At 42.0% G+C, this 27,709-nt stretch overlaps 2 protein-coding genes and 1 long non-coding RNA gene across 3 annotated transcripts in view; 2 read left to right on the top strand and 1 right to left on the bottom strand.

Annotated features, from left to right (window-relative positions):
- The window catches only part of LOC146698347 (furin-like), a 78,369-nt gene extending 59,909 nt beyond the window's left edge, over window positions 1–18,460 (top strand). Inside the window, exons 7-10 of the mRNA XM_085473435.1 lie at window positions 6,202–6,325; window positions 11,068–11,237; window positions 14,769–14,831; window positions 15,306–18,460. Of these exons, the coding sequence (XP_085329561.1) occupies window positions 6,202–6,325; window positions 11,068–11,237; window positions 14,769–14,831; window positions 15,306–15,467 (519 nt within the window). The 3' untranslated portion in view covers window positions 15,468–18,460. The remainder of the gene's footprint in view (window positions 1–6,201; window positions 6,326–11,067; window positions 11,238–14,768; window positions 14,832–15,305) is intronic.
- Window positions 7,225–23,254, bottom strand: LOC146698346 (uncharacterized). The gene is made up of 3 exons (XR_014923017.1): window positions 23,102–23,254; window positions 15,344–15,472; window positions 7,225–9,589 (listed from the first exon to the last, which is right to left on the bottom strand). It is a non-coding gene; the product is annotated as an uncharacterized LOC146698346 (long non-coding RNA).
- Window positions 23,255–23,319: 65 nt separating this feature from the next.
- pou3f2b (POU class 3 homeobox 2b) lies at window positions 23,320–26,940 on the top strand. The gene has a single exon (XM_085473434.1). The coding sequence runs from the start codon at window positions 23,421–23,423 to the stop codon at window positions 24,564–24,566; it is 1,146 nt and encodes a 381-aa protein (XP_085329560.1). The 5' UTR covers window positions 23,320–23,420; the 3' UTR covers window positions 24,567–26,940.
- Window positions 26,941–27,709: the final 769 nt, after the last annotated feature.

The following is a 27,709-nucleotide window of genomic DNA, read 5'->3' as shown; positions in this document are numbered from 1 at the left end:
TATGATGGCCCTGTTTTGGATGATTGATGTGTTGGAGGGAGCAGTGAGGAGCCCAGGTTGGGCCAGAGCCTCAGTCTGACACACTGCTGCTTCCCTGCTGCTTTACATATGTAGACGCAGCAAGACTCCTCCTCCCCTCCCATCTGACACTGCTTCACTCTCTAACACTGCCAACAATCGCAGGTTTCTTTTTTTGGAGGTTTTATTTTGAAGCTTCTGTTTATTCCATGAGAGTAGACTGAGCCCTGTGTGCCGTTGTCTAGCAACTTCCTGTTGCACATTTTACACCTGTTAGTACAACTGCAGACTGAACTGTTGGGTGGGAAACCTTATTATTTAATATTCTGTTATCTGTGAAAAGAAAATAACATTTAACAGACAATGCAGCAGTTTTGTTTTTTAAATTACAGATTTAATTTTTCTGTTATATAAAATTATATGAAGTTAGACTTGATAAGTCTTTTAAAATGGGACCTCATTTCTCGCTTGATAGTTTTTATTCTTAGAGTCTACTACGGTAGCTTTGCATAAATCAAAGCTTAGAATAATCTTCATTGTTCTTGTACTGGGCACTGGCCCCTCAGTTTATACGTCTGTCAATTTAGCTTGTCAGTCTTCAAGCCAACTTTTTCTTGATTGGCTTCCCCTCCTAAAGTGAGTGAGTGAGTTAATATGTTAATGTACTTATTATGATCACATACTATTTTAACAGTAAATATACAGTGGTGGAAATAAACCATTTCTCGTTTTTATGCTAGTATCATTTTAATTGTGAGAGACACAATATTAAACAGAAATCCAGAAAAAAAACACATTACATAAAAGTCATAAAGTGATTTGCATTACATTGAGTGCAATAAGTATTTGATCTCCTACAACCCATCTCCAATTCTGATTCCCACAGATTGACTGTGTGCCCATGTGATACACAGATTACATCAATCAGTTGCTTAATTTCAGATACTCCTGATTAGGGCTGTTCGATATAACGATGATATAAAAGCCATTTATCGTTTCATCGCTATCGTTTGTTTCGTGGTGTCGCAAAATAAACTGTTTATGGCAATATTTTTTCATCATTTTGATGGTCACTGTAGTGGCTATATTTATTTCTTAAAGTTCTCTCTTTCTCTTATATTCAATATAACCACACTACAGACCGACATGCGCCTGTTTTCATGCGTTGTCGTTAGCAACAACGACGATAAAACCATGGCGTGTCCGCTTGTTTATTTTCCACATACGCCTTTCACAATAAAGCTCAAGATCCTGTTGAGACTTTTCAAAATAAACGGAATCACGTGAAACAGTATGAAGAGTGTTTACGGATGAGAAGCAAAAAAGAGCCGTTATGTGCTAAAAAATAAACCTTAGATGCAAACGTTGGAACGGGCTTTCCCCCGCAGCACACCGTGTAATAAATACAACGAAAACTGCGGCCGTTACAACTTATGTAGAAAAATATATAGTTTCATGGATTGGGTCAAACACTCGACTCCGGGTACATGACGCCCAGCTGGAAACACTTCACGCAAGTCGAGCTGCCCGAGATTCACAGAATTTACAGAAAATGTTAAATTTTTGTGATTTATATCGTTATAAATAAGACGATAGATGTCTTATATCCTGATCTCAACTCATTACGTGAATAAAATGCTAGCCTGTCCACAGAATCAGCTTCTTCCACCACCATGGTCAAGACCTGGTCAAGACAAGATTGTACACCTGCAGAAGGCTGGAATGTGAAGTCCATCAGCAAGAAGTTTGGTGACAAGGTAGCAACTGTTTTAGTTGCCACCTTCTGCTAAAGAAGAACCACATTAAGGTCATGGAGTGGTCTAGCCAGTCTCCAGACCTCAGTCCTATAGAAAATCTGTGGAGGGAGCTGAAGCTTGTGAAGCAGCAGCCAAGAAACCTAAAATATTTAGAGTTTCTGTAAAGAGGAGTGAAAAAATCCCTCCTGAGATGTGCAAACCTGGTGACTAACAACAAGAAACGTGTTACTAGTGTACTTGCCAACAAGGGTTTCTCCACCAAATACCAAGTCAAGTTTTTTGTGGGGGATCAACTACTTTTTTCATAATAATACTAATAAATAAAATAATACTATTTTCACTCAGTGACATGCAAATCAATTTATAACTTCAGATTTTTGGTTGATATCCTGTCTCTCTCTCCACTAAAATAAAACTAGCACAAAATTACAGACTGTTCATTTCTTTGGTAGTGAGCAAACTTACAAAATTAGCAGGCGATTAAATCGTTATTACAAGTATTTCCCCCACTGCATGAGAGAAAAAAGAGTGAAGGCATAATTGGTTCAGATTAAAGTGAATCTATATTTAAAAAATGTGGAAACACATCTCAGGAAAGTATTTTATATCATCACAAACTGACCATTTCTTGGCAGAATTAACAAAGCCATTTATTTAGAATTAACACCCATAGTAACAGTGACTAAACAAACATCTGCCACCTGCAAAACAATCAGTACGTATTTGTAAAAAGGTGTCAACTTTTAAGAAGGAGAGGATGGTGTAGAAATGGTTGGAGAAATGACACAGCAGTGATGCCTAATGTAGCTGCTAGCGAGCTTTGCTTTGATTCAGAAATTTAACACGGTGCAAAGTCACGTCCTTTCTCAGAGGAGCTGTACTTTTAAGAATTATGGACTTGTGGTGAAAGTATCTTCCAGGTGTATGATTGTATAAATGTGGAGCGGGGTGTCCTGGAAAGGAGTTGATACTTCCTCTGGGAAGAAGCACTGAAAACATCATAAAGTACAGTTTTCTTGTCTTTTCTTTTCATGTCTCCATTTAATTGTCTTTCTCAGTGATGCTCTCCGCTAAATGCATAATTTGTCCTCTGTTTTTGTTCTTTTCATCTCATTTTGTCTATCATCCTCCCACTCTCACCATCTCTCACTGTTCCTATGTTGTTTTTTTTCACAATTCCACTACCTGTGTATCAGCATCTCTTTCTGAACTCCTTCCTCATCATTCCCAGTCACCGGGTCTCGCTCCCATCACCCTGACACTCACCCGTTTCGATATCCTGCCATCTCTGGCCCATCACTAATCCCCCTCTCCAACTTCTTTTTGTCTCTGTAGTTTCACTCTCTCTCTCTGGCTTTTGAAATCCTTCCACTTTCCCCTCTGTTCCTCTACTTCTGCTAATCCTTTCATGTTCTTTGTCTCCCTTTTGTCTAAAAGTCAGTTTAACATCTGTCTATCCTCTATGCCCCGATTTTGTCTCCACATGTAGTTCTCACATTTTTTATAACATTGTAGTTAAATATCATTTTCGTCACGCCTTCAGTGTAATAGCTGGATGACTGCTTCTTAATTTTTGCCTTATCTTCAGTTATAATGAAGATAAGGTGCACTTATAGTTGACACCAAATATGTGCTTTACAAAATGATTACAAAGTTATGGAACTCACAAGCATATTTTATGAATTCAGGAACATAACTTTATGTGTAAAACGAACTTCAGCTCAATTAGAAACAATCTGGAATTTGAAATATTTGATTCGTGAGGTTTCCCGGTGACAGCAGGGTTGCAGCTCTTCAGAGAGCCATGTCAACCTAGTAGAAAGTCCTGCTGGGAGGCGGGGAGGCGTGCAAGGCATATTGATCCACCTGTAGCATCCAGCTGTTTGTTTACCAACAACAAATCAATGCAGCACTCAGCTGGGGGCTGCCATGCCTGGCCTCCGATCTGCTCTGAGCACTCTCACACACACACACACACACACACACACACACACACACACACACACACACACACACACACACACACACACACACACTGCGTAGAATATACACACACACATATGCACACACACACAGGCAGAGAGGCAGACTGGACAGTTGATGTAGCAGATTTATGGTATAAAGCCATCTTTGAACAATGCTTGACTAAAAGGGGATTTTGTGGGTTTTCATAACAGTCAGGTAATTTAGATATGTTTCTTTTAATTATCTGTGGGCTGAGCTACAGAAAATATTTCATTTTTCCATTTTTTATCCAAATACTGTCCTGATTTATGAATAAAATAATGATTTGATGTAATTGAAAGTGGAAGTCAGAGAACTGACATGACAGAGTGAAAAAGATAGTTTTCACCACCCTTTGTAGCCATAACTTGAAGTCATAGTTTTCCGTATGACTTTATCAGTCTCTCACATTGTTGCTTCAGTTCATTGAATTTTGCAGGCATTCGTTTATGCACAGATCTGTTAAGGTCCTGCCAGGCATTTTAGTCGGGTTGAGGCTGGACTTTGACTGCGCCATTGCAACTCTGTTGCTGTTGTAGATTTGCCGGTGCACTTGTGATCCTTGTCCGGTTACAAGCTTTAGCTGTCAGACAGATGGCCTCATGATTAAATCTAGATCTAGGTCTGTATGGCAGTAGTCGACAGTTGGTTGACCAAATGACTGCAAGGTATCCAGGTCCTGTGACTGAAAACGAGACCCAATCATCACACCTCCACCACCATGCTTGACAGTTGGACAAAACATCACATCAAACATCTCCATTTTGGTCTCGTCTGTCCAAAGGACATAGTTCCAAAAGTCTTGCGGTTTGTTCAGATTCAATTTTAAAAACTTAAGATGCGCTGCCATGTTTTGTTTTGCTTTTTAATAGAAAGAAGAAGCTCTTTCCTGGCAACCCTTTCAAACAGGCTATATTTGTTCAGCCTTTTTCTAATTGCAAGTCATGATTAGCATTTAACATGCTAAGTGAGCTCTGTAGAGTATGAGATGTAGCTTTTGGATCTTTTTGGACTTTCTCTGCGCATTGCACGGACTGATGCTGAGGTGAATTTCACTGACAGCTGTCTAGAATGTTTTCCACTAATGAATACTGTTTCTGTTTTTGGAATGGTGACTTCAGATTGTTAAAGAAAATGTTCTTATACCACTTGCCATATTGACAGGCAGCAACAGTTGCTTCTCTAAGATCACTGTTGAATGCTCTTGACCAGCTCTTGTAGGGATGAAGTTAATTTTTGCCTTGAAAATTATGGAATGATTCATCTTGTACCTTTGGAGATTACAGACCTCAACTTGCACTTTTGCTGCAACACGCTGCATTTGCTGCTGTGACAGTCAAAGGCTTTTCGTTGTAAATTAAAGGTCACAAGTCTTTTGTGTTGTTGTGTACAAGTTTTAAGTACTAAGTCATCAGATTGAGCTGTCACATGATCTCACCCCCACCCACCTCTAGCCAAAAACATCCCTCAAAACAGCTGAACAGTTGGCATGTCGATACTCTTTGTGGTTGTTTAGAGTAAATGAATAACTTCTGTCCTTCACTTAAACTCTTAAACTCAATTAAAAAATAATAAATAAATAAACTAAAAACTGTGGATGTGAAATTCTGGGCTGAGACTGATGCTTACAGTAACAGTATTCCTTATTCCTTCTTTCCAGAAGATATCTTCATTATAAAAAACACATTACTGAATATCCATCCACATTATACACTCAAGGTTGCCATCGAGTTTATTTTTGTATTGTTGTATGAAGACTTTATGATTTTGTAATCTACACTTTGGTTTTAACACATAAGCTCTTCCTGCCTTAAAAATGTGGGTTGATTAAACAAAGTAAGAAGCGTTAGTTCACAGTTTTTATGCTTTAATAAATGTAAAAGTAACGGACAGAGACTCTGGGGAGTTTTATCTCTGTAACAATGCATGCTGGGAAGTCTGCTACTATGTTTATTCTCTTTCTTAACCTCTTGAGACCAGAGCTTCTGTTGGGACGCATGTGCAAAATCCGATGTAAGCATCTGGGATTAATTCAGCTGATATGAACTAAAGTTAGATATTTAAATTATGCCAGAATGGATCGGTGTATTCCACTAAATTCCTGCATGATAATTTACGATCAAAATCCATTTCATGTTTATGTATACCATTACTTCATCACCTTTTTATAAGAGAAGTCTGGCGCTTTCCTAAAAAAAACTTTTTCCATCATGAAAAGGTTCATCCAATAGTTTACTGTAAGATAAATTCTCAGTTTAACGATTACATGCTTTATTCACATACTGCCAGATCTTCTCATTCTTTGCCTTTGGTTTTAGTATTGCTGTGTTTGGACATTTTCACATAAAATATTGATTGACTTGTTGATCGATTGATCGGTTTTTTGGTGAAATGGTGTCTTTGTCATGGTGATTGTTTCCAGGTGACTGACCGCAAGGGCACAGTGAGGAGCTGCGCGAGGCCAAGTGAAGAGGAGGCAGCCGGAGCTCTACACAGCGTTACACTCATCCTCTATGGCACCTACCACCCACACAGGACCACGCACGGTATGTGAAAACGGCAACCGGTTACTGTAGAGGTGTGACATGTGTGCTGGACGTACTGCAAACGATGCACAGAGTTAATATAAAAAACAGGACAAGGAAAAAATAATACACGAGCTAATTAAACAATAGAAATCTGAAAATAGATATAACATGTGCTATCCTTATTATTCCAAGTTTCCTACAACCATCCACTCCCACCACCACCTGCCATCCCTGCTCGTGTGGCTGAGGCACCGCAGTCAGAGGAAGTCAGTGGACTGACCACAGGGACTATGATGTGTAATTACAGCGTGACCCCTGGCTGCCCCTTCTCAATCCCACCCGTTCCTCCACAGTGTGTGTCAGCTTCCCTGTTGCACACAACTTACACACACACACACACACACACACACACACACACACATCTTGTTAGCCACACACAGCATAAAGCCACAGCGCCTTCCTCTGTGTCCCTGTCGGGGGTTTCAGGTTTGTTAGACTCACCGAGGCATGCTGGGAGAGAGAGACGTACCCAGACTTTCTTGTTGATCTCTGTCAACAGGGGTTCACACTGGTCATGGAGGTCCTGGAATATCACTTTTTACTGATAGTCAGGCAAAGTCAGGAACCTTAACCAAAGTGCTGTCAAAGTTTAGATTTATTTTAGATTTATTTTTTTCCTCGCATTACATCCCTGTTTCAGCCCAAATTAGGAAGAAGGTGTGTTTTTAGGACATAAAAGTACTCAAGCTCAGTTATGGAAAAGTCATGGAATTTCACCCGAGGGCCGCAGTGGGTATCTCCTCTCTTTTTCTGTGTGTGTGTGTCTTGCTCCGTTGCTCACTCGTCTCTTTCTGTCAAGATGCTGATCTCTCTGTTGAGAAATCAATGGCTCCCCCCCTCTTCCCTCCTCCCTCTCTCTTCATCCATCCATGTATCCCTCCCCATGCTCCTGGATCTAACCCAAGTTCAAGCTGTTAGTCAATCTGCTGTCCACACACACGCTCACTTCATTCACAGGTTCTTACAGTGTTGCTATTCCTCAGTCGTATCCCCAGTGACATCATTCTGTAGTGGGCCAGTTAGCCACACTGTGCCCTGAGCATCACCCTCAGTCATGACTTTGGATGATTCTAATTTCCAGACTAGCTTGTATTACGCTGTGTGCAGAATAGATTAGAGTGTGTTTTCATATTTTTTATAAATAGCTTTCCAAATCTGTCTGCTAAATATGAAGTTTGTCATAGAAACAGTAAACTTAAACTTAGTAAGATATGAATTTGTATGTTTCAGACTTGATTGTACTTAATATGTGTACTTTTTAAAGTAATTAATGAGTTCCCTGTAGAAAGTGATATGTTACACTATTACATCATCACAATACTGACTGCAAAGTTGATGAAAACTAGCTGCACAAGAAAATTATCATTGAAACAGCACTTCAACTGTAGATTTGTCCCAAAAATGTCTCTCCTCTGCGTGATCCTATAAGCCTGTTGATCTCTGCTTTTTGTTACCTTTTAAAAATTAATCTTTGGCAGATGGCATCAGCATCACCCTGGGTCATGTGGTCTTTAGCTGCTATGTTTGTGTTAGTGTATAACAGACTTCTGCAGATTTTGAATGCCTTTAAGTCAGCGTCACTACTACCTAGGCTTGTTACTTTTTACAGGGAGGGATTTGCTCTTGTTCTGACACAGAAGAATTATTTAGGTTGCATGCTGATGATGGGTGAAACCATGGCTCACATTTGGCATTCTCACTCATCCTGAACATGTATGGATGGAGTTTGAAGACACAAAATTTGTCTGATTTCTTGGAAAGATAAAATAACAAATCTTTATGCCACTCACAGAAAAAGAATATCAGAAGCAAGGCCCAATAGCAAACAGGACCATTGTGGAAAGGTTATTTCACTCTTAGTTAATGATGATGATAATTATAGCAACTTACTGATGATTTTGAGATCCCTGGTGTCATAAAGAATGTGCAAGAAGTGATTAAGATGAACAGATTTGGGTCACAAATGATTTCTGTTACTTACTTACAGCGCGTACCCTTAAATATACCGAGCTACATTTGCTAGACAGAAGCTGTGCTATTTATAGTGGTGGCAGTACTGTAATGGACATGTTGGGAAGTGCTGTTGCTGTTCATCACATATTTAGTGAATAAGCATTTCACTTAAATTGTTCTCTGCCGTCGTCCTCCGTGTCTGTTTGATGCTGGTTAGCCTGCGGATGCCTCCAGATGAGCTTCACATTAATGATGTGTAGAATGAAGCCAGTCTGGTCAGTCTTTGTGATGCGGCTGTGTCTCTGCTGGCGTTTGTGAGGGGAAACCGCCTCTGTATGTGCGCCTGTGCCTCTGTGTGTGTTTGTTTGGTGGCTGTGCAGCAAGTGAAGGTAAATTGCTGTGATTATGTGGCAGTAATTGAACAGGGATGGTGTGCTTAATTGAGTTGTTGTTTCTTGATGTTTCTCTGTAGTAGCAGGAACCACCGAGCTGACAGGTGCCTCGTCTCGTCTCGCCTCGCCGGGATGAGGGCTTTTTTTTTCCTTCCATACTATAGGCTTTGTTGTGTCTTCTTTAAAAAATATGTGTGTGTGCATTTGTGTGTTTGTGTTTAAATGTTCAAGCAGGTAGAAGAAATTATGGGGTTTGTGAGATGGTTCTGTGAGCTTCTACAGGTTATTTACATAATATTTGTACAGATTTATGGCTTTAAATGTATGCCTCTGTATATGAGTCTGTGCATGCGTGTCTTTCATGTATGGGCTCTATGGAAGAGGGATGGTGTGCATGCATCCTTGTTTCTTTGCATGTGCTGATTCTGTGTGTGCATGTAGCTCTATCTGATCTGCCTCCTGGGCTCTGTGGCCCAAATCAAATGGTAGGAAACATCAATTTCACCATTCCGTTTTCCTCCTCCCCCTTCCTCTCCTCCTATCTCCTTGTATAATTTCTCCTCTCTTCTTCCCTTCCTCCCCCCTCTTCAGCCTCTCCTTCTCTCCTCCCCTTTTCGATGTCTTTCTCTCTGCGGAAGTGTGATTACGTTGCTCCTCTGAGCACCAGTGATCTGAGGGTTCAGCATGTTTATATGTGTGCGCGTGTGCGTGTGTGCACGCGTGCTTGGTGACTGCTTGGTGATCTGAGCAGCCCGGCGCTGGGTATTGTGCAGCGCAATTCACGGACGATGTCTCCAGATGAATGCCTCCATTCACAATTACAGCCTCTCCATTAGCTGCAGCCCTCACCGCCTTGTTGTTGTCTTTTCTTCCTTCGCTGCAAAAGGGAAAAAAAAAAAGAAAAAGCAATTAAAGCAGGACAAAAACAAGCTAGAAGAACACAAGTGATGTACCTGGAAGAGAAAAAAAACAGCAAAGGCAGGGGGAGTTGGGAGTGTTTGAGAGGTGGGGGGCTGATTCTTCAGTTGGGATTCACACTACACACTATCTCTGTTTTATTCTCAAGGAAAGCTTGTGGATTTATTTGAACATTTGTGCATGAACTCAGTCCCCTCAACTACAAATACTCTGTCAGATATATATTTTTCATTTTGCTGTTTGTGCTGTAAGTGACTCTGTCCTGCAGTTTCATCCTTACAGGGATCTTTTAATACACAGAAAGCTGAGAAGCATCCTCTAAGTTGAGGACAGACTAGTGCTTTTTATGTGTGTGTGCCTCTATTACTACAATATTATACTCTGTAATATGATAGAATACATGATTCCTGCTTTTTTTCTTTCTTTTTTTAATTCTGCAAAATGATTCTTACACATTCTTTGATATTATTAATGCAAGGAACAGATGGATATGTTGTGTCACTGCGCTTACTTATTCTAACTAAAGAGGATGATGTCAGTGAGATAAATGGAAAGGCTGGATTGCATCTTCATGCAGGGAATCCCTTTTGAAGGGTAGACAGTTTGAGTCTGACACTGAAATGGCAGAGTCTGCCGCTAACAATGAAAACTCCTGCATGACTCTCTTGGCTCACAGTGAGCCCTTGGTGGGGTGAAGGCAGTGAGTCTGTGTTGCAGTATCTCACCGAAAACAAAAAAGTACTGTAAATTTTCTTGTTGAGTAACAGAAGTATAAATTCAAAAATCTGGTTTTAAATCAGCTGCTGCTGATTTTAATATCAATCTAAATAAGGGCTCTTTGGAAGAACAAGAACTCCTCCTGCAAGTAAAACCCTGCATATAAAAATATTGCACAACAATGGATGAAAATAACAGTTTGTAAACTGTAACAAAACAGGATTGACTCGATAAAATCTTCTGATGTATGTGCAAAATGAAATTGCAAGGCAAATATCACCCAATATCATTTATTTTAGCAAAACTGCCTGAATAACATTTTTCTGCTACTAACCTCAGAAATGGTAAATGGACTGGTTCTTATATAGCGCTTTTCTACTCTATCTGAGCACTCAAAGCGCTTTATACAACTTTTTCATTCACCCAATCACAATTTTCTAGGTTTTCAGTGCTACCTAACTAGCATTCATACACATTCACACTCCGATGAATGCATCCTTGGGCAAGATATTTGGCATGCAGACTGGAGCACTTAGTAGGTGACCCGCTCTACTACCTGAGCTAGAGCCACTCCAGCACACTTTATGTATTTACAGACCACAGAACCGTTCCTGTCTTATTTTAAAAATGAAATAGAAACATATTTGGCATGTACTGTAGATAGAAACATAGGTAGTGAGGCATACAGCAATCTAATTGTGCTTCTATTTTTAACTTCAGAGGGACCCCTGCAGAGTGTTGTGTCCATGGGGTTGAATCACCCTATCCCTCATGGGTGGTTGTTCCAGAGGGACCAGTCCCCTCCTATGGACCTGCTGCAGTGGATCTACCAAATGGAGAGGGAGAAGAAGGTGCGAGCTGCTGATATCGCCATGTCACTAAGAGGAAAGGTACAGTATGGCGCACAGAGCTGGAACACAGACTCTCCACACATCACAGGCACCATGATTTACTGTTCCAATAAATCACTTGCGTCGCCTAATTTCCTATGGATTTCAATTTCCCCCTGGACATATCTGCATTGATCAACTTCAGGTATAAGGATGTGCCAGGCGTCGCTCACTGTGACACTGAAGAATGGCTCACAGATCTCTGTCAAGGGTGTTTCTGTGTGTGTGTGTGTGTGTGTGTGTGTGTGTGTGTGTGTGTGTGTGTGTGTGTGTGTGTGTGTGTGTGTGTGTGTGTGTGTGTGTGTGTGTGTGTGTGTGGATAGGGGGTAGAGCCGTGGGATTTGTGCACATGCAGCATTTCTATTGAGCGCCGTCGTCGTCACTGTCGAGGCTTTAGGATACAAATCCTTGAGTGTGAGTAATAACATCTGAAAATGTCAGAATCATACAGGCAGAGATAAGGATCAGACAGTTGAATCGGGACTCCAGATATTGTTATTCCCATCATATCTGCTCGTAGTCTAGGCCTGATTATGAGGAACAATTAAATATCATTCTGGCTTCTCCAACAGTTGTTACTGCAGAAAAAACACCAGGGTATAACGCTCCTTAGAAAATTAGACGACATTTTGCGGTCTACTTAATCATTGCTCCAGCCCCAGCGTTTGAGCTGAAACAAATTCACAAGCCCCTGTCACTGTCCTTTATGCTGCATTATCAGGCCAATTACAGCCTTGACAGAAGTGTGCCGCCGGACGACAGGTAGCTGTTTGCATGCACACATTGCTGCCCGACGTGTCCTTGCAGGGGTACACGGTCCCCGGGCCTGTAGATGAGTTTTGAGCCGGTGTTAGGAGGCAACGGCAAGGCCTGACAACGTCTTTACCCCGAGTTCCTCCCCTAGAGGCAGATCTGAATGGATTGCAGAGGCAAGGAGGAGAAATAAATTGGAGAAAAGGATAAATCGATGCTTGGCGGAGAGGCAAACAGACCTTCCAACCCCCGGCCCAGAGACACACACACACATGCACGCACACACACACACACGCACACTCGTACCACAGCGTGGCTTTTTTTCCTTGGGCTGTATTGGATTGGTATGCAGAGCTGAGGAGAGAGACGCTCAGAAAAAGACTTGGCCTACAAATGATGTCCTTTGTTTGATCCATTAGGTTGGGGGGGGGGATTGGTTGGTTGGGGGTGGATGGGGAGGGTCGTCCCACGGAGACGGTGGAAGGGCTGGGAAACAAACGTCTCTGTCTGTGAGCCTCTCCCTCTCTCTACTCACCAGCATCTTCTCATCTCAGAGAAGAGAGAAAGATCAGCTCGAGGAAAAGCTGGTTGTCGTCTGTCTGCGGTGATGTGTTGGAGGGCAGAAAGGATGCAGTGTAGGTGTGTGCGCCTATTCGCTTGAATATGCTAAATTTACCAATCTGAAGCTTTTCATCTGGAGGTTGTTTTTATTCTTTTTTTTGTGGTCGTGGATTTTTCTATTTGTTCATCGTAGTTGTCGTCCTTGCTCTTGGATAACAGTAACACTTCGTTCACCACCATCATTTCTGATCTGAACTGGGAACTCTGTGACACAATTACAAAACAAACAGTCTGACAGATATCTTTGGGTTTTCATTTTAATATGTATATATATTTTTTTAAATAAAGCAATCAAGGTTGATGCCAAAAAATTTTTTGTTAATTGAACAATGAATGATGTTAATACACAGCAAACAACATAAACCCGAAGTTGCTGTTGCTGTTGAATCGTATTACCTCTGCCAACAGGTAATGTGATCGGTTGAGTTGGTCTGTTTTCACGCAAAGTTATTGCAATTTTATTTTTTTGTTTGGTGTTGTCAAGAAAATATCACAATCTGGTCTCTGTTCTAAGTTCTTACTTTGGAACGGGTTTTAGCCTTAGCTGAGGTTTGCAGCATCACACTGCGCTTGTTTGATAAGTTATCAAGGCATATAAATACTGCAAGACTGTAATATAACATGGCAGTGCAGAGAGAAACACTCTGATGTAAGAAACAGCATCATGAGTTTGGACTGGGTGCTTCATTTGTTTTCACCCATGTTAGCAGCATAGCGGTATGAGCTGAAGGGTCAGTAGGGCTGGGAGTCAGTCCACTGCTTTGATCCAGACCCCAAAAATATATGCGATCAACTACAGGACGGATTGATGATGATTATGTGCCGAAATGTTTGTATTCTGTCTGTTTTTCTATAGCATTATCATCAAGCCAATAATTTAAGGTGGCAGGTTCACAAACAATAACCTACAGTAGAAAATTAGCCATATTCCCGTTAGCCTCATTTGTGCTTAGCAAATGTTAACGAATTAGCATGCTAACAGCGACAAACTTAAAAAGCAGGTGTTCTCCTTTCTGAAACCCATGTAAGTTGCAGCAAGTTTCCATCAAGCCTTCATATTTAATATTATGAATGGATCTGCGTGTATGAGAGGCTCTTTGATGCCCACTACTTAGAGCATCAGGCCAACATAACTCTAAAAACCGATTCATAAGATGCTCTCAAATCCAAACTTCAACCTCCTTCCAGTTATTTATGCATCCATTTTGCTCCATCACCCCTACTCTGGTCTGTACTCTACGCTATTTCTGACTCTTTTTGGGAGGCATGCATTTTTCTGAGCTCTCCACCAAGCAACGGCACACAACGCCATTTATTTTAGCTTGGGAGTTCTCTTTTCACTCCGTGTCTTTTTATAGTTTTGTCGTTCATACTGTACTCCCCGCTGTGCTTCTATTTTCATGAATGCTGTGAGAAATAATTGAAAGCACCGTGTATGGTGCCGTCTGTTGCAGCGCTCCCACTTCCTCATGCCTTGTAAATACTGTATCACTAAAACCCCCGCTGTAAGCTGCCGGCTCGGGATTCCTCACAACTCGGAGACGTCAACACTCACTGAAAACTTGAGCCAAGATCAAATCGTAACCAGAGCCTGAACGTTGCTCCTGTGGACAGAGCCAGCGTTTGATTGATTTCAAATTCAGCTGTTTGTCCTTGCCTTTTTTCTTGCAAAAACAGAGTTGAATTGGATTCCTCTGAACAGCTCGTGGCCCATTTCCTCTGTGTGTTTTCTCAGCTTTTTGACTTCCATAAGGAGGGGGAAAAGGATGTCAAAGGAGTCGCGACTCCTGCTGCAAGTGGTGGTGGTGAGAAGTGCAGCAGATGGAAGCCCACAAGGAGCCTTAACAAGAATAAATAACGTACCATAGCTACTAAAAATAAAATATTGCTTATTAGAAATTAGAGTTTCTCTACTGGTTTTGCACATGAATGCAGCTTGCTAGTGTAGCCGAGTGCTGCTCAGCCTGTAAAGACATTGGTGTCACGGTGAGGAATAACTTTAAGAAGCTGAAAAATATGGTTCATTACCTGGTTGGAAGAAATCTGCATTATGGGAAATGCAGGAATCAGTGTATTTTCGCTTCCCTCACACAACAGAGCCATATTTTGTACATATTTTGTTTGTCTTTAACATGAAACATCTGTTTCATTAACCAGATGGGAAAAACTCGAGGAGACAGACCGGTTAAGTCGAGCCTGACATCTAGTCTGGCTTTCAAGGTAAGCTGCAACCCCCACCAGTCCTAAAACACAGGTTATTTTTATAGTTTGGGTTTTTTGTGCTTTTTCTGTTAGGGGGGTGAAGACTGAGGAGTGGAATAGATGAAGGGAAAATGATTTGATTTAATGAATTCGAGGAATGTGAGTTTGCACGCTAGACACATGGCACTCTGCCCATTTGGCCACCAGAATGCTTTATTATTTTTTTTTCATAATAGATATGTGGTTGGTCTTTTTGTTTTTGTTTTTGTTTGTTTTTTAACAGCTGAAACAATTATTTAATTGAATTGGCAACTATTGTGATATTCAGTTAATTAATTAAAGAGATTTTTCCCTATTGAAATGTAACCCACTCAGGTACAGCGTTTTTGATTGTAGGAGAATTTTCATATTATAAAATTACCCAATAAGTGAACTGAAGAGCAAAATCAGACCCTAGACTGCTATCTTATGACTATTTACACTGTCCCACAGATACTTGACACACATGTTGCCCAGAAAACAAGACCTACTGTTGAGAGGGAGCCTCCTGAAACCGAGACCTTCGGGGACGACGCGGATGAGGAGCGCAGGTCCTTGCCCTCACAGAAGATCCAGGATGTCGGCACAATCAAGCGTTTTAGATCCAACAGATGACGGATCTGTGAGCAGAAAGGCGTGAGAGGGGGCGGGGCAGAGGGAAGGGAGTTAAAAACACAACCATGAACCATAGTTTCGTAAAGACTGTCATTTTCCACAGTGCAGAAAAGCCAGTTAATCATGAATCAAGTCAGCGTACTGTATTTTGACTTTGTGGCCTCGGTATCAGCAAAGATGACTTATTGTAGGTCGGCTTTGAAACCCACTTTCTCGCCTACACAAACCCCAAAACCCTGTTTCTGAAAAACAAATAGCTCCAGCAGCGCTCGTCTCCGCCCCCCAACCCCCGATCCCACTCCTGGTTTGCCTTCGGAAGTAGCAAAGGTTAGTGGAAGATATGTTTGTCTTTTTCCACTTCAATGAAGGGTGAATTCAGCTCCGTGCAATAAGAAATGGATTACCCCGTTCATTAAAGGGGGCTGCGTCACTCCTCATTGAGTTGGACAAATAACAAATTAATTCCTAGCCGCCTAATTTCTCTCTGTTCTCCACTGAATTCCCAATAACGTCGAATTACTGATCACAGCCATGTGAGCTCTCTCAACTTTCTATCAGTTCATTAAAATTTTTGCCACAGTGGAGATACTGCTGAGGAGGATCTCTTCCTTTTTTCTTTTTTCTTTTTTTCCCATGCATGCTTCCTTTAACACCACAAGCTGTATACAAACAGAAAGCAAGTGAAGTGTTAATATTAGGAGATTAAAAAGACCAGGAAGCGTTACAGAGAAAGTTACTTTCACCCCGGGCGGTAAACTTTTTTTTTTCTTTGCCAGTCTAGTGCAGGTCTGTTGGTGGAGGTGTTTTGTAAAGTAGCAGTAGTGTATTGACAGGGCAGTATTGATGTTTCAATTAGAGCAGCGTTACATAGTGCTCCAGCATGGTAACACGGTGCGTCTTCTGCCATCTGCTCTGCCTCCACGTCTGACGAACGAGGCACGTGGGGCTAATCGAGCCGCACATGAGCGATGGGGCTGCGAGATCTTCCGCGCACACACTCGCGCGCGCACACACACACTTATCCTGTACACACGTCCTTATGCAGAAAAATAAGGGGGGAAGGACGATGGAGAGCTCCTCAGCCCTGCTGTTTAAACAGCCTTCAGAAAGCCTGTGATTCCTCGCTTCACATGTGCCACAGGAGAAGCCAGCAGGTTATTTCCCCGACAAGAAAACGGGCAAAAGCGCCAGATGCACAAGTTAAAAATCTTCAAAAAAAAAAAAGAAGCTCATCTGATAGAAAGAACAAAAAATAAATAAATAAAAGAGAGAGAGAGATCAGCTTCTGCCAGGTTTTCTCGTGCTGGGACAGCCTGAAATAACAGTGTGTATTATGCCTGGCATTATTGCCTGCCAAACCACACGAATCAAAGACCTCATTGTGTGGATTACCTCGTTAATCTGTTGATGCCATTGACTAGTATTGCAGGTGCTAATGTGCCAGGTTTTTTTTCCTCCTCTTTCCTCCTCTCTTCTCTTATTGGGGAGGTGTAGCGTTAGGTTTGTAATCTGTTTTAAATGCTTTCTGGGGAATGAGACGCACTGAAAGCCAGCCAAGAGAGCTCTGCTATCATGGAGCGCTTTCTCTTAATACAGCACACAGAGGGGGACAGACTGACTGAGGCTGCGGCGCCTGTGCCAACGGGGACGAGCTAGCGAGCTACACGCCCCACGCCACTTGTTGAAATATATGACTGCATGAATAATGAAAGAGGAAGAGGGAAGTGGTATTGCTAGAGCAGTCCCACAATGACATCCATCACAGGAATGCCTCATTGCTCCTCTTCTTCTGTTTCCTCCTGCAAAAAGAAAAAAAAAAGGAGCTCCAACTTGTGTCTCTTTGGAGAAGCTAACGGGAGCTGAGCTCAGTTGCCTGCCCGAGCTGATAGACTTTAGAGGTGAAACCAGAAAGAGAGGAAGATAAAGAGGCAGAGAGAGAGAAAGACAGAGGGAAAGGGGACAGAAAGAGAGGTAATCCTTGCTTTTTTTTTCAGCTCCCCGGGGTGGTCTCTTCATCCAAGGCCTCAAAGAGGGACAGAATACACGTCCCTGCTACAATGAAGGGGACCCACAGGGGATGTTGCTATCAGTGTGTGTGTGTGTGGTGGGGGTGCAGCTTTAAGCAGGCCTTTGAGTGGCCTAATTGCATTGGAATACAGCAGTCTGAGAGCTGGCTCAGATCATGGCGGGCTGCTGGAGGGGTGAGCGCCCGCACCTCGACAGCCACACTCAGCAAAAGAGCCCCGGCACAAAGCACACAATTAATGCTGTCCCTCTCGTTAACTCTCTCCCCACTTTTTGTCCTCTCCTACTTTTCTCTCATTCTCCTCCTCCTCACCCCCATACCTTCGTCTCTCGCTCTCCTCTCCCTCTCTCGCTCCTCCCTCCCGCCTCAGTATGTCGTCACTCACCCACTGTATTAATCCTCCCATACAGCCTGTCAGTCTCCCTCGTCTTTGATGCACACAACAATTACAGTAAGGATGAAAGGCGTGGGTCGGCTCTCGTTATGCAAGATTCGAAACGGGCCTTGGCGAGAATTATTGACATCCGAACAGCTAATCTGAAATAAAACTCTGTTATTACTTCGAAGGAAGTGATCTGTGCTCGCTGCATATATTTCTGGCTGTATATACTCAGGATTAGGGGATCTTATTTTATTGCATAAATTAAAAATAAGGCATGTACTTTATTTGTATTTAAATGAGCCCACACTGATTGTATTCTTCTGATCTGAAGGTTTTGTATCAGTTCTGCTATCAGCTAAAGTCAAGGCAGCTGATAAATGCAAAGTAAACAGATTTCCATTTCATCACGATTGTTCCCCAAAGATGACACCACGGTAGAGCAATAATGCTCCAGCGGGGACTGTTTGTATCTTTGCTGCATTAAACACAAAGCTGTTACAATCTAAATGTGCTTCATTGGATTTTATCTTTTACAAAGAAAGCCTGGATATCATACAGGAATCTAGAGGTGTATTATATTAGAGATAACCGTGATATTAAAAAAATATATATATATCAATATTGTGCTAGTAATTCATAGGTGGTAATGCTGCAAATAATTGTTTTTTTGTTGTGTGTGCTTTAGTACAGTTATGTAAACATTTGTCCACTGGTATTTTGAGTTTGTTTCATTTAAACTATGAAAAGTCATAGATTATTTTCAATGATAACATTATTTACATTACTTTAAAAATATATTTTCTACAGATGTTACAGTATTGTTTCTATATTTTATTATAAATCATCAAACTAAATTCTAGTATTTTCTGATATTGATTAGACTTTTAAATACAAGGTAAAAAAAACGAATCAGATTTTCAAATATGAATATCTAGTGACTGTTTACGGCTTCTAAGGTAACCATATGAATCTTTTTGGATTTTGGACTGTCGGCTGGACAAAAATAAATGTTTATGACGGGAATTAAATTAATTTAATTTAGCAAGTTGTTCCACACATAAAGTTCAGCAGCTTCACTGAAGGTTTATTTTAGACTGAAATTTCACTGGAAAAAAAATTAAACAAAACAAGTTAACCTACTGGACACAAGATAACGCATCTGCATCACCAAGAAGCCTGTTTTCAGTGAATGGAGGCTTTCAAATCACATCACACCAAAACTGCATACTGAGTTGTGATTGGCTTTCAAAATGATGATGTCATGAATTGTTTTTTTATACTGTGCATGCATATGCAAGGCAGGTTTAAGGTGAGCACAGCCAAACCTAACCATACCTGTCAGCACATGGGTGTGAAAACCTTCCTACTGCACACACACACACGCACACACACACACACACACACACACCCACCCCACTGTGTTCTGGGCTGTTTGTGTTCTGGAAACTGATAAGTAAGTTTCATTAGTTAAGACTGTGAAAATAATCATGATTACAAATTTCTTTCTAAAAGGTCTGACACGTTAAGGTGCTGTATCCTCTCTCTGCAGTGGGCGGTGGACATACTTTTCATTACACGGGTTAATATAATCGTTCTTTGGCGTTCACAGACAGCGAAGAGTGATTGGGCCTCGCCTTCCTCTCTCCCTCAGTTTGGACCCCAATGTCCTCGTCTTTAAATAGGACTCAGCGGACTGAGATCGTGGAACAATCAGTGATTTAAAAAACATATCATACTCAACCAGCCCCTCCTTTGATTTTCTTCATTACACGAGCCGTGTCTTAATAAAATCAAATTATTTCCGCTCACAGGACGCTTTCTGGTGAGAAATTGGCAGAGGGATGTGAGCTGATGTATGGGGAGACAGTCGCCTAATTAGAGCGTTAGAAATTGAATCTTTACAGCACACGGGTCATATAATTATCCTACTGTTAATTTAACGCTTACATTCTCTACTGTTCATTTTTATTCCCTTAAATGCAGTTTGGCAGCGACCTCACTGCGTCTCGGTGCATGAGAGGAAAGGCAGCGTGGCCCCTAACGCTGGCCCCTCTGTGTGATTGAATAACTACGGACCCTGCAGTCCAAATAACAAGGCTCGCATCATTTATGCATTGTTAAGCCACGTAATTGAAACGAGCCATAGTTTGCATATTACGCCATTAAAATAATGTGCTTTGCGTTTCTCCCAACACGACTATTTAAGCCTGTGTGGCGATGTGGTAATTCCTTGAATTACAGCCTAATTACCACAATGTTCTTTTGATTTGGCCGATTTCAATGTTACACCACAATAATGTTCAATATTACCAGAATGAATTACTGAGCCGTGCCTGGAAACTTTTTCCTGGTATGACTTAAATCCTGGCCTCTTCATGTGCTGTCGGTGCAGCTGGATTCACTCCTATGAAAGATTATTAGCCTCTGAAATGAGATCCATTAAAGGCCCAATCAGTAATACTTAATTGAAGAGCCTGAGTGATACATGGAATACGAGTATTTTGCGTGTGTTTTTGCTCTTCATCATCACTCGCTTTATGCTGCTGCGTATTACTGATGTAAACAGACCATCAGAAAGCATTGTAGCAGTTGTCCACTGTTTATCTCCGCAATGAATCAGGGCTGATGGCAGTTTTCTTTCTTTTTGAAAGTTTGCTGACAAAACATGTATTTACTATACAGCTAACAGTCTCAAATGTATTCTAAGTTGGTTACGTTACTTGTCTTTTGTTCATATTTTGTGGCATAAAAGATCAGAAATGAGAATTTTGGCCACTTAAGCGACATCAAAGCGCAAAGAAAAAGTTGTAGTACAACTTAAATCAGCATATGAATTGAAACTGCAATTCAGGTCATAGAGAAGCGACATTTTGCAATTAGCACTTGCTCTTTGTTGGATGGCCCTGCATTGTTCCCAGACCTTTGTCTATATACACGACATGTGTTCCTGTGTGAACTTTTTGAATAAATTAACATCACTAATAATGATTTGTGAGCGTGAATATTCACCATTTGTGTTTTCGTTGCACGGCTAGAATTTTTTTTTTTTTTTTTTTTTTGGGAGGGGGGGGGTGAAAAGTATTTCTTTGATAATTGCTTTTTTATTGCCTCTTAATTTTACTGCAGGTCCAAAGTTATTAAATAAAATGTTTAATTACAGTTTGAGTCATTTGCATACTTTGAAAGTTATAAATTGTGGATATTGAAGAACTGCCTGCGTTGATTTATAGGTTTAATTTGTGGCCAGTATGTATGACTTTATTTCTGGTGGACTGAATTGTTGTAGGCCATAGACTAACCAAAGGTACTGTTAATTGCACACATGCAGCAGGAATCATTAATGTCTTCTAACATGCAGAATTACTGCCTCAGAAGTTAGAAAGTTAAACATGTGCCTCTGCCAGTGAAAAATGTCCAAGATGTGTTTGTCATTTTTTTCACAGTTTGCTTTCTCTCAGCGGAGTGTGAGGAGCAGCTTTGAGGACAGACATAATCTCTCTCATCTTTTTTTTTTTTTTTTTTGCTTTTTCTAGCCCTTTCTCCCTCTCAGGGCCCTGTGCACTTTACTCCTCCCTCCTTTATCCCTGCAAAAGCTTTGTCCCCGCAGTAGAGAGCCTCTCTAAATAGAGGCCTTTAGATAGTCCGGGAACAGGGGTGGGGGAGAGCTGCAGCGATGCAACTGCTGTTGTTTCATTTACCTCTCCCTATGGCAACCAGCAGCAGTTGGCCAGGAATGTCCCCTCTCTGGACAAAGTCCTGGTCCCCGAAGCTGACACTGGAGGGTTGGGGGGGGGGGGACAGCTGAGACAGGATGGAAACCTGCCCTCCCTGCTCTGGACTAGAGGCCTGAGTTTGGACTTAATCCTCCTCTTCACTTCTTTCTAGTTTCACTTTAGTGGATGACGAGCAACCAGAGAAGGTGTTCACACAATATTAACTCTGTAATCGTTCTATATAAGACCTGAAAATAATTTTGAAATCTCTTTTAGTGAAGTGAATAAGCCTTCAGTACAGTTGCACCATGCTCTAATGGCCCCATATACAGGTTCTTTACAGTGTTGTAAACAGCCATTTAGTCCCTCATAATATCCTTTAAACTGCATGTAATAAGGGCACACTGGATAGAGTTTTATGTCTCTCTTTTTTTTAATCACTAAACTTTGCAAGTCCTCCATGCTATATATGTATAGAGAGAGAAAGCCATAACTTCAACTGGGAGGGGGCTTCCTTCTTTTTATCAGCATGTAGCCTCTCCCACCAAGACAGACTTGTAAAACTCACTTTACAGCCTAGTTGGACACAAAAGTTGATCTGTTTACTTTATGGGCTGTTAAAAGTTTTAAAGTCAAGACAGCTGACCGACATCTACATTTACAAGCCTTCGGTGAAGGGAAAAAATATACTAGTTTACACTTTTACAGGAAAGCGTCAGTGTTTGAGGAAGTGCAGCTTGAATAGCCGATGCTTTTAAAGATCCCAGTCCCCATTACCAGCTGCAAAAATCACCTGAGACTGATGCCAGCTAATGGCACACACCTCAGTTTAAGCAGAGCGCAATGTTTTTACCTGAAGACTTTAAATACATTTCAGTCTGCATGGCAGCAAATGTTCAAAAGTTTGTTAACATTTTGTTACTGTCTTTTTTTTAAATAAAATCAAATTGTTTAAAACATGCCTGAGCTCCTTTCTCTATCAAATATTTCACTTTAGAAGCTTCTTGTGTGACAGATTTGTTACATTTAGTTTCATTCCAATATATGTCATTATAAAAAGTCATTATAAAAAAAATGATTGGCTCATCTAAGATATATATTCATCCTCGAGGAGAGACAGCGCAATATGATGCATTTTTCCTGCTTACAGTACACAGACAACTCTGCACGAACAGCAGCAGACATATGAATATGCATGCATTACAACGACAAGCAGAAATGTTGCACTAAAACAAAGATGTCAGACGGAACTAAGCTTTACTGCAAATGTAGACTACACAAAACGCCGTCTAGTCCTTGATGGCACTGAGGGGGGAAAAGTTATGCGCAAATCAGAAGGGTTCGCACTTTTTCCAGTATTTAATGCCATAAATGTGCATAAAAATCTGAAGTCCACCTAAATTAGGGATTGAATGGTTAAATACAGAAGAGCTCCGGGTCTCCTGGAACTAGACTCCCTGCAGTCTCAGTCTGGATAGAACGAGATTATCAAAGTAAATGAACTGGATCTTACAGCTGCGCTGCTGATCCCGGTGCTCCGTCTCCCCATGCTGCACTCCGGCTCTCCGCTTCCACGGGAGCCTCGGCTCGCACCTCTCCAACAAAGACAGTAGTGTTTGTTGAGACTTCCACGCGGCCAATCGCCGCGCCGTTGCCCCTGGTAACCCCGTCCATCATCCTCCCGTACCCAATGAGCGGCGGGGGGCGGGGCGGAGTCCAGGTGCGCTTCGGCGTCCACTTGGCAGAGCGCCTGGGAGCCGCCTGTGGGCAGGAGAGGTTCTGTCAAATGCGAGGTTCCTTTAATAAGAGCGACCAGTCCGGCTCCGAGAGTCATGGCGACCGCAGCGTCTAACCACTACAACATTCTCACCTCCAGCGCATCCATCGTGCACTCGGAGCCCGGCAGCATGCAGCAAGCCACGGCGTACCGGGACGCGCAGAGCCTGTTGCAGAGCGACTACCCGCTGCAGAGCAACAGCCACACGCTCAGCCACGCACACCAGTGGATAACGGCGCTGTCCCACGGAGAGGGAGCCCCGTGGTCCTCGAGCCCGCTCGGCGCGGAGCAGGACATTAAACCCGCGGTGCAGGGCGCCCGGGACGAGATGCACAATTCCAGCAGCAACCTGCAGCACCAGTCACGGCCGCCCCACCTGGTGCACCAGACGCACGGGAACCACCACGACGCCCGCGCGTGGAGAACCACCACGGCGGCGCACATACAGAGCATGGCGACGACAAACGGCCAAAGCCTTATTTACTCTCAGCCGGGCTTCACCGTCAACGGGCTCATCCCGGGCAGCGGGCAGGGGATGCACCACCACAACCTAAGAGACAGTCACGAAGACCACCACAGCCCGCACCTCAGCGAACACGGCCACCCTCCGTCCCAGCATCAGCACCAGCACCGGCCGCAGAGCCACCACGACCACTCGGATGAGGATACGCCGACCTCGGACGACTTGGAGCAGTTCGCCAAGCAGTTCAAACAGCGCAGGATCAAGCTGGGATTCACGCAAGCGGACGTGGGACTCGCCCTGGGGACCCTGTACGGAAATGTGTTTTCGCAAACCACCATATGCAGGTTTGAGGCCCTGCAGCTCAGCTTCAAAAACATGTGCAAGCTGAAGCCTCTATTGAACAAGTGGCTGGAGGAGGCGGACTCCACCTCGGGCAGCCCGACCAGCCTGGACAAAATCGCGGCGCAGGGGAGGAAAAGAAAAAAACGGACTTCAATCGAGGTAAGCGTAAAAGGAGCTTTGGAGAGCCATTTTTTGAAGTGCCCTAAACCGGCAGCGTCGGAAATAATCAGCCTGGCGGACAGTCTGCACCTGGAGAAAGAAGTGGTGAGGGTTTGGTTTTGTAACAGGAGACAGAAGGAAAAACGCATGACCCCTCCGGGAGGAGCGCTGCCGGGGAGCGAGGATGTGTACGGGGACACGCCGCCGCACCACGGGGTCCAGACCCCGGTCCAATGAACTCTGCCGGACCGGCTCCTCCAGGACTTGTTTACCGTTTTAATTTATCCCACCCCCCAAGGTTATATATAAATCACTGGACTATGAAACGATATAGTGGGTGTTTTATGTATAATAGATTGCAGTGATTACTGACACAATATCTGCAGTGAATATCTGAGAAATGGAAAACGAGTGACGGGAGGACAGGACATTTTTTGTCCTCCCCTCTCGCAGAGCTGAAGGAACATAAGCCCGTGTTATGTTCTCCGAGGATACATGCCCAGCACTGTGACTCCAGACGACGCAGTTTCAAGGTGTAGCCCCTATTGTGTACTGAAATTATACTTGACGAAAAAAGGAGGGGAGGGGAAGAATGGTTTTAGAAGAAAAGCTTCCATTTTCCAGTTTTTTTTTCTTCTTCTATTTTTTTTTAATATATATCAATTCCAACCTTTTTGGGGCTGTGCGTAAAAGGGAAATCAAAGACGTTTTTTTAATCTTTTATTTTATTTTCGTTTCTTTTTCTTTCTTTCTTTTTTAGTTTTGTGGCTCTAAATTGTGCGTCCAGCCGTGATGGGTGTGTGGGTAGTGCAGTGGGAGGTCAAAGGAGCTGCGTTAATGGAGTAAAGTGGAGGCCGGTATAGGCTTCAGCCCCAGTGCAGTGGAGTCCAGCTGAGGGTGAGCATCGCCTGAGTCCCATCTGTCAGCCAGACCGCTTTTAATTATTCTGTGTGGACTGAGGTCACCATTTAGTTAAGAACACATTATTATTATTATTATTATTATTATTATTATTATTATTATTATTATTATTATTATTATTATTAGTGCACGTGCAGCTCACTGGTTAAACTCTTCAGTATAAATGGCCTGAGCGCAGAGATGTGGTAAATAAAAAGTGTGTGACCTCTATCGTGAGTCAGCCAGCAGTCTAAACAACAAAGTCCGTGTTTTCCACACAACAAGCGTTAAATATTATTATTTCCCCCCTCAGAGCGTCTCCCAGCTCCAGGATTGGGGCTCCGTGGCGATTGATTGGATTATATGGCACCTTTTTCTTTTTTTCTCTTTTTTTTCTTCTCCCCACAACAGGATGGGCTCCACACACACACAGATCTCGACACAAGCAACTCTCACAGAACAGTTTGGATCCGCTTTTGTAAATATTGTATAACTTTAAAAAGTCATCCCTCTTTTTTCTCGCTTTTTCTTCACTGGGGCACTTTTTCCCATTTTCTTTCATTTTTTTGTCCCCCTCCCCCCAAAAAACAAAAAAACAAAACAAAAAACAAAACAAAAATCACACACGAGCAGGTTGAGCTTCAGAGTCCATAGCCTAAACCCACCGCCTTGCACTTGTGTACCTTTTTTAAATGGTTCGGACTTTTTTTCTTTTTGTTTCTTTCTCTCTTTTTTTGGTAACGCGTTAATTTTGACGTCTAAAAATGTCTGCTATTTTTGTTTGTTTTTTAAATTCCTCTGAACTTTTATTTTGCATTATTATTATTTTTATTTATTTAATTTTTTTGGCTTAATTCGCCTAGTAAGAGTTTGCTTTCGCCATTTTGCGCCCGCTCTGAAATAAAAACAGTGCTTTAAGAGTGAATCCACATAAATATAGCAGAGAAATGTCCACAAATAAACGATCTAAGGGGAGGATTACAAAACAAAATTAATGTGCGAATAATTTGTCCTCAAAACATATTTTAGTGGCGTTCCAAAAATTGCAGCATATGATCAAAATTATTATTATTTTACAATAACCATGCAGCCTTTTTGTTCGTCTGTTTTGCCTTTTTTATGTAACGGGGGGAAATTGCGCGTAGACATTTTATTTAATGTTATTTTTTTTAGTTTTGTTAATGAGATTGTAATTTATTCTGGGTGGCTTTTACAGAAGAGACAAAGGGTGAGATATATAAGAAATGAAGAGCCGAGAAGGCTTTTGTTTTGTAGGGGACGGGGTGACAGAAAGAGAGACCTATTTTTCTTTCTTTTTTTGTAATAGCGGGATTGCCACAGCCTGGACCGTCACAGCTAAATGTATATACATGTTTTTCTCCGTGCAGTAGCTCGCCTTTTTGTTTTATGCAAAGAGAGAAATCCAGGGACTTTTTTCCCCTCTCATGTGGAAACTGCTTTTCTTTTCTCCTCCTTTTCCTTCTCTGTGTTTCATTTGCAGAAAAAATAATAATAATATCATTAACAAGCAGAAACCATCATGGCATTGAAATCTTTCTTCCAGTAGCTTTAAAACCAATCGATCCAAGTCACAATTCACTGGAAATACAAGTTGTGGGATGTAGACCTGTAGCAATCCAACGCTGTTCTTCTTGCTGTTTTTGTTTAATTGCTTGTTTGTTTGTTTTGTTTTGTTTTTTGTTTGTTTGTTTGTTTTTTTTGGGGGGGGGGGGGGGGGGAATAGGCTATGTCATATTCACTGGATGAACTTGGGGTAGATATGACGCAGAGGTGAGGAATGCCTGCAGGTGTTTCATCACTTGACACATGAACAACGGACTTGCACATTTTTAAATAACGGGGTTGATATTAAACAGCTTTTTTCCAACGTCGAGGCTAAATGTATTTATTTTATTTACACACACACACACACACACACACACACACACACACACACACACATATGTATACACATATATATATTTCCGTGAAACCCAGCAAATCAGGGAGCTGCTGCACTGAGTTGCCTGACAGCTGTGCTGTTAAAAAATATGCTTCTTGCTTTGAGCCCATTCGTTTGAGTGGAATTAATGGCCGAGAGAAAATCAGGGTTGATGAATGGAAGATTGTGAGCCGATGATGTGTTGTTTCTGCCCCGAGGCTGCTTTTAAATGAACTGGCTTTGGCTGGGAAAACCACAGCTTCCATCTAGGGTTAAATTAGGGCTTCCCAAAGTGGAGTCCGAGGACTAAAAAGTGGTCATTTTGGAGGGCTGAATCACGGTCCAATGCGGTAATCTTTTTCTTTTACTAATATGTGGACTTTTTCTTTTATCACGCAGGATTACACACAAAGATTGTGAGCAGATGTAGATGTTTTTATTTAGTTTCCCCCCCTTCTTTTGCTCCTCTTCTCCTCCCTTGAATGACGCTGTCTAATTTATTTCTTAAGATAATTAATTAATCTAAGAAGACAAAAAT

Source organism: Copadichromis virginalis, linkage group LG11, assembly GCF_057382275.1.
Source record: "Copadichromis virginalis isolate Kocher_CV1m ecotype Utaka linkage group LG11, C_Virginalis_male_GT1.1, whole genome shotgun sequence".
NCBI lineage: Eukaryota > Metazoa > Chordata > Actinopteri > Cichliformes > Cichlidae > Copadichromis > Copadichromis virginalis.
This window is presented reverse-complemented; position numbering and strand designations above follow the sequence as displayed.